Consider the following 18,985-nt stretch of genomic DNA (forward strand, 5'->3'; position numbering starts at 1 on the left):
GGGCCTCTCTCGAGAGTTGACATACACTCAGCAATCCTGCTGCTTCTCCAAGGTAGGAGGAACACATCATTGTGTTAAATGACCAATCTCTAGAAGTAAGCCTGGGGCCATTCCTGAATTTTCATGCAAAGACTGCTCAACCCTGGAATCCTCTCTACATCCAACTGCTTCCTGCCCTATGCCCAATAGTATTTACAAAAGCCTTAGCTCATGGCCAGATTCTTAAAACTAAGTAGACTTCAGTCCACTTTTGTTTAACAATTCAACAGAATAGTACCTTAAAACTTGTAGGATAGTGGGAATAGGACATGGAAAGATACCGACCAATCAGAATGACGTAAGGATGCTCTAAGCCTCCCCAAAGTTGTACCTCCTTGCTGGGTGAGGCGGGGGGTGACACATTATTCTGGGGCACAGCAAGTGTTTCATCCGCAGTGGACAAATCCGAAATCCTCCCAGCTTTCTGTGTCTCTCTGCTTAAGACGTGGGTCACAGTATTTATTTACTTTAGTGATGGAGAGGAAGACAGGCTTAACGCCAGCCACCTGTCAGAATAACAGCGACCTCTCTCTTAAAAGGATTTCAGCAACCTCCTATCATCTTTGTAAGACAAAAGAAGATTATGAGAAACATACAGGAAAAAAACCCCCATGAATCAAGCTAGAATGAGATGATAAAATGGAGTTGGAAGGACTCCAAGGGGAGAGAGATGCTTCAGGAAAGGAGCAGATGCATGGGTGCCATTTTAAGCAACTCAAAAGAGACCCCCTTCCTTGTCAGAGATTAGAAGGGATTTTGCAAAGTATGATACCCAAACTAGAAAGTCAGTCCTCTATCTGCCTCCCATAAATGCCCTTGAAGTTCTCTACATATTCCTCTGAAAGGAGGTGTGTCCCGGTCCCCAGGGAATGCATGCAAGATACTTTTCAGACACAGTGCCACTTGGTGCTCTGCAGGGGGAGGAGTCCATAGACTCAGACACAGAGCAAGGGTGGCCCAATTGAACACAGACAGGCGCACCACTTGCAAGATCTCCTATAATACAACTTCTTTCTCACAGTTATCCCCATTTTATGGAGAAAGTGAGCACCTGGGTGAAGGCGTTGCCAGCCCAGGATGTGGACAAGGATTCAGGTTGGCCCCGGTGGCTCTGCTCACCACCACTGCACCATGCCCGCCCCAAGCAGAAAGCAAGTGGCCCAGCTCTGTGTTGTCATAAACTCACAATGAAAGGTGCTTCAGTGGGTGCCTAAATGAGGGGCAGGAAACATCTCAGGCCCATACTGTGTGTGTGTGTGTGTGTGTGTGTGTGTGTGTGTGTGTGTGTGACTGGGGATTGAACCCAGGGGCATTCTACCTCCAAGCTATTCCCCCAGCCCTACCTATTTTATTTTTATTTTGAAACAAGGTCTTGCTAGGTTGATGAGAATCTCACTACTTGCTAAGACTGTCCTTGAACCTTTGATCCTCCTGTCTCGGCCTCCCAAGTACTAGGATTACAGAGTGTGCCACCATGCCTGGTTCCAGTTGTTTTTTTTTTTTTTAATCATTATTTCTTTGGTGGTACTGAGGATTGAACCCATGGATATTCTACCTCTGAGCTATACTATACCCCTAGTTCTTTTTAATTTTTTTTTTGAAACGGTATCTCTAGGTTGCTGAGTCTTGCTATGTTGCTGAGGCTGCCCTTGAACCTGTGAGCCTCCTGTCTCATTCTCCCAAGAAATGGGATTACGGGCATGCACTAGCATGCCTGTTCTGTATCAGTTTTATATCAGTTCTTAGAAGGCATTAATTTTCCTGGTTGAGGCAAAATGATGGACATGGCAGGTGCCATGGAGTCAGAGAGACCTGATTCTGAACCTTCCATTTTCCTAAGGATGTTAGTTGGTTTGGAAGGGGAGGTTTACTTCACTTATCTAGACAGTGGGGCTTATGTGATCTCCTCCAGGATTTTGTGAAGATTAGTAATGAAATATCAAACTTCCTCAGCAGAATGCCTGGTAATGGAAATTAGAAAGTACTCAGTTTGTAAGAGCTGTTTTAAGTATTCCCTTGTTATAAGGACCAGTGGAGAAAAATTTGGATAGTCCCTGAGAGGCAATTCACACACAGGGAATATGTCCCAACTGGAGGAATATCTCTGTCCCTGAGCTGGTCCACTCTCTAGATTTAGCAGACCCAGTTGCGTCCTGCCCCCACACAACAGAAAGATATTTTAGTAGGTGCTGAGTCTAATTAGCTTGTGTCAGGACATGCTCTCAAGGGCTGTACAAGCTCATCATCGGGATCACCTGCCTATTTCTGGAAAGCTTGCTTTTCCAGAAGTCTGAGCCTGCCTCCTGTTGCAATAGCCAAGTGAGCCTGGTGTGGTGTCACACGACAGTAATCCCAGTACTCGGGAGGCTCAGATAGGAAGAGCGCAGGTTCATGGACAGACTCAACAACTTAGTAAGACCCTGTTTCAAAAGAAAAAAGAAAAAAGAAATGAGGATGTAACTAAGAGGGAGAATCTCCAGTACCACAATGAGTGAGTGAATAAATAAATAATCAAGCCAAGTGAACTTCCCATTCCCCTCCCAGATGGGGGCTTGAAGTTGAGACCCTCTTCTATGACTCAAAGGTCAAAAAACATTGTTAATGTCTTTCAGGACCTCCTCTGGACAATCTTCGCCATCACCGTCACAGGCCTCCTCTTGTTGGTTAGCCTGAGCATCTTCTCTGCAAGCTTGGGCCAGGATGTCCACCAAGGGCCCTGGATGGCATCCAAGATGCTTAATAATTACTAACAAGAACAATGGGCCATGATGATGACGGTGATGTGTGAACTTGAGTTGAAATTCAGGCCTTGAACATTTTCTCTGCTGGTACCCAAGTCAAAAACTCCTTTCAGGAAATGCACCAAAGAATCCGTACTGGGTGAGAAGGAAGGACGGTGTGTGTATCAGTGTGATCCAGTGGGCGCTCACTGTGCTGCAGACATTGGAGACACACTGCAGATTCAGGATCATACTGCTTTCTTCCAGAGAAAATATAAAAGGCATATACGATGCTCTCTGCCCTAGCTGCTGACCCTTCCCAGCTGCCTGAGCATTTTTAGTGACAGGTATCATTAAAAACAAAAACAAAAAGCAAAGGAAAGATGGTGACTGCTCATAGGGACAAATGAGGATGTGCGGTGGTTACTCTCATTAACAGCTCCCCCCATAATTGCTACCACAAATGTGCCCCAAATAGTACCCACAATCTTGTCTATGCAGTCTGTTTCCTCAGAACACAGTGGCCGGAGATGAAATCTGTGCCCTCTGATATCCAAGGCAAGATAGATGATGGTGTGATGGAAGGATAAGTACATGAGTACCTCATTGATCTACCTGCCACCCCACGAGAAGAGGGTCATGAAAATTTATTGAAAATCAAGGAAAAAAATCACTATTCTAATTCTTCTGAAAGGGATAACTGATGTTGCATATAAATAAATCTCCCCTCTTCTCCAGGACAAAACTACCATCTTCCCACCCGCCAACCCTCCAAACAGCACAGATGTAAAAATCTTGCAATTTTATTTGCATATAAAGGCCGCTAGATATAGAATATCACAATAAATTTAAACAAACGACTGCTTTCCTAAATTTCAAGATAACATAAAATAGAATAAAGCTCAACAGCATTTACAATGGGAAAACAGAAATGACTATTAGCGACAATATTTTGTGCTAGCGAAGATTGCATCGACACACAGTGCAAAATGGGAGAGGGGGAGAGGAAGGAAGAAGACAATTCAGGGTATTTAAATAGAAAGGACAACTAAGCCTTATTTTAGTTAGCTTCCATTGCATCCACTTAAGTCTATACACACTTGTAATTGTACCTAGATTCCACTCAAGCTCTTTGAGACCTTGAGTTCTGAGAACTTGTTCCTTCTGACTTCTGATGTGCTGCTACACAGCATCCTTTTGCAGTTGTACTGTCCTTGGCAATGTTCCACTCCTAACTCAGAATACACACACAAAAAATACTTATATATATAAACCCATATTGAAAAGGAGTCTGCACTTGTATTTTTTTAACTGCATGAAATAACCTGCTCTTGACAGGTTCCATTTCCCTATGTTTAAAGCTAAAATAATTTAAAAGAAACAAACATAACAATGAGACCTTGTATAATCACGATATGGATCTCACTAGCTAAGCCATCCTTTAAATGAGGGCCGTTGTCTTCCCTTGACACAGTCTTCTTTAAGCACAAATGTGAAGAGAAGGCTTTCTCCTTGCCTCCTTCAGTTGAGAAGGTCACTCTAAATCCAGGCCACGTCTGCAAAGAACGAAGCATTACCAAGAAAACAACAATAACTAAACATTAAAAAATAAAATAACTTCAAACAATATTCTTAAACAGTTGTGCAAATATGGGTGGTTTTTAAAACACTGTCGACTTGTTTTTTTTCTTTTCTTTTCTTCCAGCTTAAAGCATATTAAAATAAGACTTTATCACCTTTTAAAAGAAAGCTTGGCTGTCCTTTGGCGAACACTAACAATTTACAATGGCATGGCCTTTGAGAAAACAGAAGTCATCTTACAAATTCACAATTCTCCTTTGATTTCAAATGGGTTCCCCATTTAAAAAAAATAATAATAATAATAATAATAATAATAGTAATAGTAATAAAGAAGAAGCACAACCTCTAGCATCATTTTTGTTGTTGTTGTTTTTCCGACAATTTACAAAAAGAACTCACGGCATTTGGAAATAAGTAAGAGGATGTAAGTTTATAATTAGAAAAATGGCAGTTTGTAGACCTTCCCTGACATTCCAATAGGGCATTTAGAGCTTCAGGAGCCCTGTGGGTTAGGAAGGTCAAATATAATTGGAGGGTTGGTCGGCTGAAAGCTGACTGTACACGTTGAGGCATTGATGTACGTTGTGTAACCGTCTGTCATGATGCCGTAACCTGTAGGGAGATAGTATCCATGGTTATTGTAATATATACAAATGATACTGACTGAATCCAGGGCTCTCAGGCAAGAAAGCCCAAAAAAGCCTTTGTTGGTGGGCAGAGAGTTGAAATTTAGCCGAGCCTTACTGCTCAGGTATAACAACTTTCGGGAGTTGCATCCATTATTCTGTTTTTCCTTCAGAATAAAGAGAAAACTGCACTTAAGAATAAAGAACTCAGCCGGGCGTGGTGGCGCATGTTTGTAATCCCAGCATTTGGGAGGCAGAAACTGGAGGATCACAGTTCGCGGACAGCCTCAGCTTTTTAGTTAGGCTCTTTGCAACTCAGTGAGATACTATTTAAAAAATAGCACCGGGTGTGGTGGTGCACGATTGTAATCCCAGCACTTGGGAGGCTGAGACAGGAGGATCGCACAGGTTCAAAGACAGACTCAGCTACTGAGTGAGGCCTCTCAGCAACTTAGTGAGACCCTGTTTCCAAATAAAATATAAAATAGGTCTGAGAGTATAGCCTGGAGGTAGAAATCCTCTGGGTTCTACCCCCAGTACCACCAAAAAGAAAAAAGAATATAAAATAGGGCAGGGGGTGTAGCTCAGAGGTCGAATGCGCCTTGGTTTCATCCCCAGACCCGAAAAAATAAAAATAAAAAAGAATATAGAACTCTCCACTTTAACAAAGAGTGATTTTTTTTTTCTTTTCTTATTTAAACACTAAACTTGTGCTGGGCGTGGTGGCACATGCTTGTAATCTCTGTGCTTCGGAGGCAGAGACAGGAGGATCCCGCAGGTTCAAAGCCAACCTCGCTGGCTTAAGAGACCCTGTTTCCAAATAAAATATAAAAACTAGGTCTGGGAGTGTAGCCTGGAGGTAGGTGGTTTCCATTCCCAGTACCACAAAAAAACAAAACAAAACAAAAAAACCCCACTAAACTTGTTAGGAAAAGTTTGCAATTGTTTGCCTAATGAAAATAAAGAAAAAACTCACCTCCTCCTTTTTTTCTTTTTCTTTTTCTTTTTTTTTTTTTTTTTGGCGGTACCAGGGATTGAACCCAGGGACATTCTATCTCCTAGCTACATTCCCAGCCCTATTTTTTTTTTTTTTAATTTTGAAACAGGGTTTCACTAAGTTGCAGAGGGCCTCACCAAGTACCTGAGGCTGGTTGTGAACCTGTGATCCTCCTGTCTCAGCCTTCCAAGTACTGGGATTACAAGCGTGGGCCACCATGCCCAGCTTCACCACCCTTTTTAAAATAACATTTTCATTTCAAAGTCCTGTCTTAACTATGGAGTTCTAGGAAATAGAAATGAGAGCCCTAAGGATAACTCTGCAGGGACTAACACAAATCCCAAGTAGACTTCAGGGAAGGTGAGGAGGGAAGGGACATTGGGAGCTGGGAGATATGAATGCTTGGTTTTCTTATTATCTATAACTAATCTCTCAACTGTCTCCATGAAAGTTCATCACCACAGACGATTTTACCTTGAATTGTGTGGCTTTAATACTAAGCTATATTTCATTCATAGGCACCAACTAATCAACCAACCAAGTGATATCACTGTTTCCTGAGCTTACCTGAACATTAGATTGAGTTAAAACGCCCCACATGCAGTACAAACCTCTTGTGACCTACTGGAACAAAGCTAAGAAAATCTCCCTTTATTTTTGGTATATAGTCTCCTTACTTTTTTATAGGTTCAAATTTTTAGGATGCTTGCAAGTTTGCATATTTCCCCCGATACCTCATTTCTTTCCTTTTTTGCTTGAGAGCCTGTGCAACTAACTTTTTAATTCTAGGTCGATATCAGGCTCTTATGGCATATAAAAATACAGCTGCAGAGAAATAAAATTACCAGGGCTTAGAGAAATCACCGATAAGGTTCTTTTTTCCCCCCCATTTGCTAAAATTTCTCCAAGTAAGCCTGCGGAGAGCTTAATGAGGGTCAATGGAAAAATCTCTTAAGAAAAGAAAAGAGGTATTTAAAATGTGCACTGTTTAGTTCTGGGGTCATAAAGTCTTGTTATCTCTCTCCATCAAGAGGCTGGTATTTGCCCTCTCTCTGCCCTCTTCAGCTGTCTTAAGTGAATAAAAGTGAGACAAGTTTATTTGAATATGATCTCCTCCCTTTTAAGCAAGTTTATTATTTTGGGGCTTGAGTGGAATTTCCCAATTGTCTGGCTAGTTTAAAGCTAATTAATGATTTAAAATTTTTAAAAAGGGGGTGGTGGGATGCAAACTCAAAGGAATGCTGCAGGAATTCGAACCAGTTTTTGAGCTAAAGGTCCCCGAGAAATGCTACCCCACATAGCACCCTCCCCCATCATGCCAGAGAGAAGCACCTTGTTTTTCTAGGAAGCCCACTTGGAGTCAGGGCAGGCTGATATCTGCTCCGGGCTTTGGGGGAGCTACATCCCTGCTTTCCTGTCACTCGGCTGGTTCCTGCACTTGGAGCAAGCTGAATTTCTTCTGGCTTCAGTAGGATGATTTTCAATATGTTCTTTATTACTCATCTAGCCAGGAAGCCACTGGGATCATGGACTTTGAAAAAGCAAACTTTGTTTTTTGCTTCATGAGGCACAGAGCCTCACACACCTCAACCTGACTGCAGCTTCATAAATAACTCAAGAGAGCAGCTATAAACAGGAGCCGGGGAGAACATGGTAGCCACCCACATAAGTGTACCCACTGCACACACGCGTACCTGGCAGAGCCTGGTGGGTAATCTATCTTTACCCAGTTACCGCTGTTTTGTAAAAAGCAAGTCAGACAACACCCAGAGCCCTGAAGGTTTCTGTGAGGCTTCTAGGTACTATGACCTTGACTCAGCTTACCATGACAGGCCGAAAAGAGCAACTGGACCAGTTCCCATTTGGGGCAGATTTAATTATTCTGTTTAACCTCAGCCTGAGCCAACAGTGCTGATGATTTCTGAGAAGTCGAAAACGGTTTCCTGAGGTGAGCAAGGAAGCATCTCCCTGCTGAGGTGGTGTCCCTTCCATGTCTGCTCTGTATCTTTCATCATAGGGCCACAGTTATTTTTCAGAGAATGACTAGTCTTCTTGGGTCTTTGTGTACATTCCATACATATAAAACACAATATTTATAAGTAGGAATGAACTATAAAAGCTTAAAATAGCTTCTGATTTCTAGGGCATTTCTTTTTCTTCCTTTTTTTTTATGACACTGGGAATTGAACTCAGGGGCATTCTACCTTGAGCATGTCTCAGCTCTACCTTAATTTTTGTTTTGAAATAGGGTATTGCTAAGTTGTTGAAAGCCCCACTAAGTTGCTGAGGCTGTCCTTGAACCTGCCATCCTCCTGTCTCATCATCTCAAGTACTGGAATTATAGGCATGAGCCACCACGCCTGGCTCCCAGGCATTTCTTCTAACTCTCCTAAAGAGAAAGTTTGTCTTTATGTACCCCAGGGCTACACTGCAGCAGTGATTTTCAATATTCCTCATTATAGTCCTGAGATTCTAGAAGCTGCCTAGGTAGGGCAGGAATGGTGGTTTGTGTAAGGTGGTCCAGACATGGTTTCTACTCTCCACTCTGCAGCTCCATATAAAACATTTAGCAGCTTTATATGGAGATTTTCCCCAGAAGATTCCATCTTATAAAAGGGTTCCATGGGTAAAAGTTTGAGAACCATGGCTGTAAGTATTCCTGGTGTAGAGAACTCCCTTATAGAATGAGATCATGGATGATGAACGACGGACACGTTGCGATTTCCTTTCTTACCTTCGTGAATTCCACCGAACACATGGAGCTTGGGCCGGACTCGCCTCTGGACTGTGTTCAACAGCTCCACGCAGCCCACCCTCTGAAGCTCCTTCGGAACCCAGTCTCGAAAACCTAAGGGCAGAATTCAATCAATACTGTTAATTCTCTCGCTTCAGGTAAGGTTTCATTTAGACTTTCAGGAAGCCGTAACTCACAGAGGTTTATTACATTATCTGTAATCCTAGCCTCTCCATTAAAGCTCACAATGGCTTTTAAGAAACTTTTCACTCCTCACTTTGTCTTCTTGAGGTTCCGGATTTTTCTTTTCTTTCTTTCTTTCTTTTTTTTTTTTTTTTCCTTCCAGGTAATTAACATTTTCTTCTGTAAGGAACTTGATTTATTCAGCCATGAGTTTCAAATCTTCGTGGGCTCAATGGCATTTATTCGCAGCAGCCCCATAATATCTCTTTCTCCTTCAATTCAGTTGCTTTTCTCTTTTTTAAAAATTATATCTTTCTTATACTTTCTTTTAGCAGTTTATTTCCAAGATAGTTCAAACAAGGAGGCCAGGGAGGAACTGCTTCTAAACTGGCCACAAGATATCTTGCTCTCTTTAGAGACATCAGCTCTTAACCCTTGGTGGCGCCCCATGACCAAAGCTTTGGAATGCCAAGTTGCTTCTCTAGTCGCCTCTCTTAGCAATAGGCATTGATATGACCTCATGGTGGCATCCAGCAAGCTGGGGCTAATTGACTACTTTTAAAGTAAAAGCCACTTAGTACTATGCTTAATGCAGAAAATCCATAAAAACTGACATCAATTATAGCAAAAGTCAGCTATCTAGATGATTACGGTCTGAAATGAAATCCATACACCTCAGCAGGATGGAGCATAAAGAAGGCAGGTGGGATGAAAGGCTAAATCATAATCTGTGGGAATCTATTCCACAGCTCCATTAGGTTATTTCTACTATTAGAAAGGACTGGGCTGAAAGGGAGAGTTTTCTGCTTTGTTTGGCCAAACTAGACATACATATTTAGTGTCTCCATAAAGACTAGTTTAGCTGGCATGCAGGAAGTGACCAAAGAATCTGGGAAGAACATTAAATGAAAGTAGAAGTTCTACTGAAAATTAAATTAAAACAGGATTTTCAAAACCTTTTAACAAGAGGGGTAAATCCTGGCATATTATCTCATGGATGTGTTTTTCCTGAAGGGGGAAAATATTCTATTTCATATATAAGCACTTGAGAAAGCGTCTTGCTCAAACCATAATGGTACAGTCCTATGGCACTGCGACTTCCCCTAGAGTGGGAAGAATCCTAGACCAATCTTCCTACTCCTTCTCCATCACAGAATTTTGACAAGAATTCCATAACTATATTAAGGTTCAACTATACTTTATGAAAACTGCCTGACTTTTTATTTTAGAATTCCTGGATCTTACTCTGCTACACATATAGCCTGGTTTACTCCATTTTTCTACAAACAGAAAGATGCCAGGCTCCTTAGTAAGAGTTCCTGGGATGCTTGGATTCTCTGTAGTCCAGTATTCAGACTATTACCATCACTTGCTCCCATAGCAAAATGAATGGCCTAATAAATTGTATTCCAAATAATTATCCAGTCATGTAAATGTGTCTGTGCTGAAGGTGGCCCTGACAATACATAGCCGAAGGGGAAGCATGCTTGTCCCCAGTTAGACTGCTTAGGAAGAGGGATCAAGTTGGCTAGAATGAGAGTTCTGTAGGATGTTATCACAAGGTAACTTATGCTGACCTGAATATTTAAGACTTAGCTAGTCTAAATGGTTGTATGTTAGGGAAATTAAATTGATTGTGACCCAATAAAGGTTGTTGACAAGTATATATATATATATATATATATATATATATATATATATATATTGTGTATATATATATTGCAGTACTAGGGATGGAACCCAGGGACTTTCTACCTCTGAGCTACACCCCCAGCCCTATTTTTTTATTCTTTAAAAAAGAATACTTTGAAACAGGTTTTCTTTAAAAAAGAATACTATGAAAACTTTGAAACAGGGTCTCGCTAAGTTGTGGAGGGCCTCACTAAGTAGTAGCTGAGGCTGGCCTCAAACTGCAATCCTCCTGTCTCAGCCCCACCCAAATGCTGGGATTATAAGCGTGCACCTCCTTGCCCCGGTGACAAGTATAATCTTTGAGAACATGGTGTAGTGAAATAAGCGTGAAGACAGTGATTCCAGCTGTAATGTTTCCATGCCTGCGACTGACTCCTCTTCCCTTCCTCTCTGTCATTTAAATGTGCCTCATGACCCATGCCCTGGTCCTCCCTTCCACAGTTTCTTTGTAAAACCTGGAGTTGTTCCTGTGTAAAGGAATGAGAGCAGCATCACATGGCTTAGAGGAGAAAATATCTACAAAGTTCAAATTTGCATTTGGGGATGTGTGTTTGCACGCGCACATGTGCCGATAAAGAAAAGTCATGGACAACAATCCCAAAACAATAAAAACTGTAAAAAGCATTTATACTAAGTGCTTTCTCCCTTTTCTAAACCAAGATGATCAAGAAAGTTTGAGTACTGAACACTTAAACATGTGTAATGAGAACAGATTTCATGTTATGTGTCTTTTACCACAATAAAAAGAAGAAAAAAACCAACTCTTCTATTAAAGTGAGATGTCTGAATTTTCTGACCACATCTTAGTGAAAGATAAGAGTCCTGGCATAATGGGTACTGAGTAGGTGTGGGGATCAGGATGTTGGGTCCTGGTGGAAAAATGTCCTGAGGCTCAGCTGAACCCCAAATAAGCTCATGAAAAGTTAGGGAATCAGACCATAATATAACCTGTAATATGAGTCACGAAGGGATAGCCTGGAAGCACACAGACGATATAAATCTGGATACAGTCCTACTATGCCTGTAGAATTAGTATTCTTAAGTAACTTTTAATGTAAGTCCTTACCAAGCTCTGTAACTTAAAATAAGAGATTTTTCTCATATAATCATCTCAAATGTTAAACTTTAAAGATCCCCCAGGTTCCAGCATTATGTGGAAAAGGAAAATGAGCCCCTTTGAACAAGTTTCCATCATCTCGCTGCCATTCAAAAGCCCCGCAACTGGTAGGTCCATGTCTTCTTTCCATTCCCGCCCTCCCTCCCCCTTACTCCAAAGTGAATACAGTTCTTAAAATAAATTATCAAGCTCAAAAGACTGTGGCGCTCCATAAGCATTTGATTTTTCCCTGACTCGACTAAATAAAAAAAAATTTAATTTCATGAACACCTGTAAGCCTAGCAAGAACTGCTGAGTTTAATTATCATACTGGGTTTCTTTAAAGACATGGACTTTCCTTTTTGTATTCATTTCTTTTTCTTTTCTAGAGGAAAATGATTATGTCCCTAAAGCATTATCCATTATGCTTAGGGAAAAAGTCATCGTCTATGACAAAAGGACGGCCTTTGGCCCACTTACCTAGAGGAGGTCCATGCGTCATGAGTATGTCGATGCCCTCAGGGATGAGGTTCCACTTGTCCAACAGAGACTGACCTCTGGGTAGGTTAAAGCCCCATCCATTAAACCACGGGGTCCTTTGGGGGAGATAAGGCACATGGTATCAGGCCAGCACAGCTACGTCTCCGAGCTGCAACATTTCTTTCCTGCACATTTCCCCATGGTTTGCATTGCTCTCTTTTCTCTTTTTGATGGTTGGCCCTGGCAGCAGGATGCTTTTTTGTTGACTGCTTCAAAACCCATCCATTTGAAAGCAAGCGTGAAGCCAGCCAATTGTTCCACTAGAAAAGGGCACCGGAGCCTTTACAGTGGGGACTTTCCCAGCAGGCCTCTATCAAAATCTTGACAATGTTTTGTCTTCCCCCAAATCTCGATGCTTCCTAAGATACCCAAACTCCGATCCGAAGCGTCGCCAGCCTTCCTACAGTGCCTCAGAGCTAAGAAATTCCCTTAGTCCTCCTTGACCTTCCCCATCACTGTGGAAGAAGTACTTCACTGGTTCTTACTAAAGTCCTGGGGAAAAGGACAAGGGGTTTGAGGCAGAATATCTATCTGTCCATTGAGATGTCTTCGATACTCTGGATTGAAATTGCTGGAAAAAATATGGGGACTCTGAAAAGTAAAGGTCTCAGTGAAAAAAAAGCAAGTGAGGATTTTTCTTCCTGCTATTAAAGGGAAGGTTTGGGGGGCATTTCTGGTCACTCTGAGATCCACTCCCCTGACAATGATTATGAGCATTACATTGGAACTTCTGCTCTGGGAATAAGTTTTTGAGCAGGAGGGGTTGGGGTCTCTTTCCATTTAATGAGTGTTTTTAACTGGAGCCGAAGAGTCTCATTTATAAATGCACCCTTTAAGCTGGAAGTGGTGACACATGTCTATAATCTCAGTATTTGGGAGGCTGAGACAGGAGAGTTTCAGGTTTAAGACCAGCCTTAGCAACTTAGTGAGACACTCAGCCACCTAGAGATACGCTGTTTCAAAAGCAAAAAGTATTAAGAAGGTAGAGCTCAGAGGTAGAATGCCTCTGAGTTCAATCTTCAGTATCATAACAACAGCAAATATGTACCCTTTATAATAATGGAAGAACGATAATTTTTTTTCTACAAATAATATAAGCTAAATCATATTAGTATAAAGTGCTTCCTAGTATTGTTCTTCCAGATATCTAGTTATAACCAATATTCTTTAAAACAAATTCTCTTTTGTTTTTTGGACAATTCCCATTGGCTAGGGCACATATTTAAAAGACAAATCGGTTAATTTTCTGGCTAAGTCCAACTTCCCCTTTCAGCTTAACCTGTCCTTCCATGATGACTGACAGAGGTGACCCTAACCTTGCCAGTCTCAGCTGCTCGGATGGGAGGTACACTCTCATTTAGAGATAATTGGTGGCCAGACTAATCAGATTCTCCTAAGAAACTGAATTCAGAACCGGTGACAAGGCATTCATCTGGTAGTGGACCTGTACAGTCATGGCCAGAGGTGGAAAGGTGGCCGCAAAAGTGATGTCCAAACTCACATGGCAGGTGAGGACCAATTCCTACCACAGTGCTGGAGAAAGTTACAGACAGAAGAGATTGTGTGGCCCTAGCTAGACAGAAAAACCAAGAAAGCATCTGAATTATTCCCTAACTACTTTCCAAGTCCCTATGCCATCTTCAGGGAGTTTACTTGTAAGAAGAGTAAGTATAAGCTGGGGGTGGTGACATCTGTTTATAACCCCAGTACTTGGGAGGCTCAGATAGCTACATAGTGAAGCCCTCCCTCCACAACTTAGTGAGACCCTGTTTCAAAATAAAGAAAAAAATAGGGCTGGGGTGTAGCTCAGAGGTAGGATGCCCCGAGGTTCAATCACTAGTACTGAAAGAAAAAGAAAAAACAAGAATAAAGTAAGAAAATGATAGCCGTTATTTATTGACTGTGTATGTCAAGGTACTATTCTAAGGACTTTAGTTCTTGTGGTATTTGAGATTGAACCCAAGGGCATTTTAACTTCAAGGTACAGCACAAGATCTATTTTACTTCATTTTTTATTTTGAAACAGTCTTGCTAAGTTGCTGGCCTTAAAGTTGGCCTTAAACCTGTGATCCCCCTGTCTCAGCCTCCCATGAAGCTGACTCCATTCGTGCTCTAGGATGAAACAAGTACTGGATCTTCCTAAATAGTGATTGGTTGAGGGATGCACGTATGACTAAAGCTGGGCCAATGAGAGTTCTCCTCAGCATCTTATTGGTGCTGCCTAAACAAAGGCCATGGTTTCCTCTTTGGCATCCGGAGTTTTAAGAACTATGTAAGTCTGGGATTGCTTGAGCACTATCTTAGCCACCATGTAGAACCCCTGCTTAAGAACTGAACCACCACAAAGAAATCCAGGATAAGAAAGAGAGGGCTCTGAGGGCATCCTTGAACACATGGGTCGAGCTGTGCCTAAAGCCAATTGAGGTTTTCCTTTCAAGTACATGAGCCAATAAAATCCATTCCTTTTTATTACTTGGGCTAGGTCCTATTTCTTGCAATGAAAAAGTCCTATTAAGCCTGGGAACATAGCTTAGTGATAGAGCACTTGCCTAGCATGCACAAGACCCAGGGTTTGATCCCCAGCACTGGGGAAAACAAAAACAAAATCCTGGGTACTTGTGTAGGGAATAATGCTCCGTACTTACACCCCTGCCCCTCTCACCCCTAAAGAGGTCTGTATCCTGATCCCTGGGACCTGCAAATATATTACTTTGCATGGCAAAGGGGATCACATCACTGATGAGATTCAGCTGACCTTAGAATAGGGCAAGTGTCCTGGACTACCTATGTGATCCATCTCAACACACAAGGGTGCCTGATAGTGGAAGAGGGAACAAAGAGGGGACCATAGTGGTACAACTGGAGTAGACTCAACCTGTTTTCCCTACCCTTGAGAGTGAAGGGAAAGGACCAGGAGCCAAGGAAGTGGATGGCTTCTAGAAGCTGGAAAAAGTAAGCATAAAAAACCGAATCCTCCTAGAGAGCCTCCAGAGAGAAATACAACCCTGACAACACCCAGAATTCAGTCCCGCCAGAACCGTATCAGACATGTGTAAGGTAAATACGTGTTCTGTGAAGCTACAATATTTGTGTGGATTTGTTGAAGCAGAAATAGAAACTCATACAGTCAGAGCCTATCATGTTGGAGCAGGGTATAAAATACAGAGACTGTGAATGGCACTGGGCCCCACTTGGTACGCAGCACATGCTTAATAAACACAGCCCCTCCACAGCCACACTACACCAGCCTGCTCAGCTGCCTCTGATGCTTCTGGAATCCTCGGGGAAAGCCATGCTCACTAGCTTTTGAGCCCCAGACTGCTAGGGCAGCCCCACACATGGCAGGTCTAAGGAGAACACAAGGAGGCCCCCTTAGAAAAGCTGAATTTGTCAGTCTTGTTCTCTCTAGTCTTTTAGAACTTCCTGCCTGCAGGTCCTTAAACATTTTCATTAGGTCTAAAATTGAGCTTACTCAGTTTGGGAGGCCAATTCTTCTTCATTTTACAATGACTCTTTCTTCTGAGAGTTGTCTTAAAAGTAAAAACACAACAAAAAGACAACCTCAGAACCCAATGAAAATTCAGTGAGAATTCTGGCAGGACAGAGAGAAAAATAAACAAAAAACATCTGTTTCCCTAAATTTTGAAAACAAACTTCTGGGCCTCTGGTTCTTGCTTGGGTGGCAAATAAGGGAGTGAAGAGCCCCAAGCACACCCAAGTTGTTGGGATGATGAAGAGCTCTGAGTTTGCTGAAGACAAGCAGCCCCAGACCCCAGAGTCACAGCAGAAGACAATGTTCTCCTCAGGATTCGTTTGCTCTTACAAAATCTTCTCTGGAAGCCCACAGTCATTTGGGCTTTTTTGAGTGCTCAGTAAAAGATGAAGACCTAAGCATGGTCTATATTTATGCTAAACTCATTTTGCTAATGTTAAGCTTCTGACAAAACCCAGACGTTTCCAAGGTAAGGATAAAAATTTAAATGTCTGGCTTATGTTGATTCAAACCTAAATGTGTATGAGAGTGAGGGCAGTTAAGTTACAGGAAAAGGAACATTTATTAAGTCCCTGATGTGCTTTACACAGAACTTTCACATAGGTTATTGAATTTAACTCCTTGTGACCACCCTTAAGCCATGTATTATCAGTGATACCGAGGGACTTGTCCAGTAAGTGCTGGAGTTGAGATTTGAAGCCAGATCTGTAGGTTCCAAAGACTGTTTTTTCCTTGCACAATGATGACAAAAATCTAACCCGACATCAGTGTTGGGTCTCACATATATAAAGTCCAAACAAAACTGTTCCATACCATCCCTTAGGCTGAGCACCATGTAATTCTAGAAGGTGCCGTGGAATTGTGCAAATGAGGTGGCCCTTAGTAAAAACAGAGTGTGCTATGGCCTGCCTGGGCATTTTACATTCCATTACATTCTCCAGGTAAAGTCTTTTCACAAGACAGTGGCCAACTGATAGGAAGAGAAGTCCAGTGATTGTTCCACAATTGTTCCAACATGGGATGATAATGTAGCACAAAGAAGTCAAGAGATCTCTTCTTGCTCTAGCCTCAGCTCACTAGCTCACTTGGACCTTAGATCAGAGAAGGAGTAGCCAGTGCTGTGTCACTAGACTGTAACCCAGTACGTGGGAGGCTGAGACAGGAAGGTTGCAGGTCTGAGGCCAGCTTAGGCAACTTAGTGAGACCCTGTTTCCAAGTAAAAAATAAAAGAGGGTTGGGGGTATAGTTTGGAGATAGAATAGTCCCTGGGCTTAACCTCTTAACCCCCAGTACCAAAAGATGGGGGGAAAGACCCTCCCTGGGCCAGTTTCCTCATCTGAGAAATGAACAAGTGAACGGCCTCAATTATGGGTTTCAGATTTGCTTTTTTTTTTTTTTGGCGGTACTGGGGATGGAACCCAGGGGCATTCTACTTCTGAGCTATACCCCCAGCCCTATTTTTTTATTGTTTATTTTGAAACAGGGTCTCACTGAGTTGCAAAGGGCTTCACTAAGTAGCTGAGGCTGTCCGCGAACCGTGATCCTTCTGTCTCAGCCTCCCAAATGCTGGGATTACAAGCATGTGCCACCATGCCCAGCTTCAGAGTTGCTTTTAGGTTGTGGAAATCTTATGCAGATACCCAGTAAGCAAAGCAGGCAAATGCCCAGGTGCTCTCTCTGGGGGAATGGGAAGAAGGAACCCAGAGCCTGCTTATTCACCCCTGAACCTACATCTCTTGACCAGCAGAGCTGGCCAAACCTAGCACTTGATCTTTCTATGATCTAAAAAGTCCTAACCTTTTATACATCTGTACAGATTTCCAGGGCTCTGAGCAAACGCTGTGAATTGCTCTCAGTGAATTATCCCCATTGCCTGTGAAAAAACGAGTCCAGTGTGAGAGAAATCTGTAGAACAGAGGCTGAACGTAACGTGTCAGCGTGGATGAATAATGTTTTATCCAGCTCAGTTTCAACCTGAAACATGAAACCCCAGCAGTGAGCCCATCAGGGTTTCACTGGAAAATATGTGCACAGCCAACCTCCAGAGCCCCACAATGGGTTTTGTTCTGTAGCAATGGGGGGTGAGGGGGGAGGACAGGAGAGGAATCCAAGGGAACAATGTATATAGCCTTGGCCAAGGACTTAATAATTAGCTGTGACTAACGAACACCACATGGGAACCGACTTGTAAGAAAATGTCCCACAAAGCACCTTATTGCCAGCAAACCAATCAGAGCCTGCAACCCATCCTTTCCTAGGAAGGGATGAGAAAACTTTGGAAGGAAGGGGAGCAGGTCCATCTGCCTGAAGCCACTGGACCCAAGACTCAGAGTGGGGAATGCTGGGGATGTTTCAAGGCACCACCCCATTGCTCTAGAAATTATAAGCACTTGGCCTCTGGGTCTGGAATTCCAAGGGCAGGGGCTCAGGGAGTTAACACAGGCGGAACTTGTTCCAAACAATGTCAATACGGAACACGTTTCCTATATGGAAGCAAGTTGAAATGAAATCTCTGCAAAGGTCACCCGTGTTTGCAGTACACAGCGCAGGGGTGCAGGCAGAAGGGAGCTGTCAGGTCATAAATCCAGGGAGGCTGGGACAGGTGAATGGCTGTTTACTCCTCCACAAACTTCAGAGGGGGCTGGGCACAGCCCAGGGAAAGCAGGATCTGGGAATGCAAAATTGATGCCTGCTGTACTGTTCTGTGTTTCTCAGGTTCCCCGCCCTGGTGCTGTTCAGCGTCCACAAATTCTCCCTGGTCAGACAGGTCCTGGGTTGTCTGCACTGCAAAGACTCGCCTTATTAACACTGTCTCCTGGGTACTTCCTACAGGCATTAGGGCTTGGAAGCCTTGAGGAAGCTCCACTGGAATTCTGCACAGAAGCTGTGAAGGGCCAAGCCAAGGGCTCACATAACACCCAGACTTAGGACCCGGCAGGCTGGCTGCACCACTGAGAGCAAGGAGAACCCTGAGGCTCTATAAATGTTAGCCATTTTTATTTTAGAGACAAAGGTTAAGAGCTCGGATTATGGAGTCAAACAGAGCCTTATTCAAGTTCCAGACCTGCCAGTTACTAGCTCATCAAAACTTCAGTTTCCTCACCTTTCAAACACACACAAAAAAACCCCCAAAGCATAGTATTACCTATGTGGACAATAGAAGTTACCTTGAGCCAGGTGTGGTGGCATATACCTGGAATCCTAATACTTGGGAGACTTGAGACAGGAAGATCTCAGGTTCGAAGCCAACCTCAGCAATGTAGGGAGGCCCTTCAGCAACTTAG

General features: G+C 42.7%; 1 protein-coding gene across 1 annotated transcript in view; it reads right to left on the reverse strand.

Moving 5' to 3' along the window:
• Nucleotides 1–4,833: 4,833 nt before the first annotated feature.
• MPPED2 (metallophosphoesterase domain containing 2) overlaps nt 4,834–18,985 on the reverse strand; it is a gene marked incomplete at both ends in the record, with an annotated part of 183,605 nt that continues 169,453 nt past the window's right edge. Inside the window, 3 exons of the mRNA XM_080692773.1 lie at nt 4,834–4,952; nt 8,698–8,811; nt 12,149–12,264. Of these exons, the coding sequence (XP_080548899.1) occupies nt 4,834–4,952; nt 8,698–8,811; nt 12,149–12,264 (349 nt within the window). The remainder of the gene's footprint in view (nt 4,953–8,697; nt 8,812–12,148; nt 12,265–18,985) is intronic.

Source organism: Muscardinus avellanarius (assembly GCF_963383645.1).
Source record: "Muscardinus avellanarius genome assembly, chromosome: 1".
NCBI lineage: Eukaryota > Metazoa > Chordata > Mammalia > Rodentia > Gliridae > Muscardinus > Muscardinus avellanarius.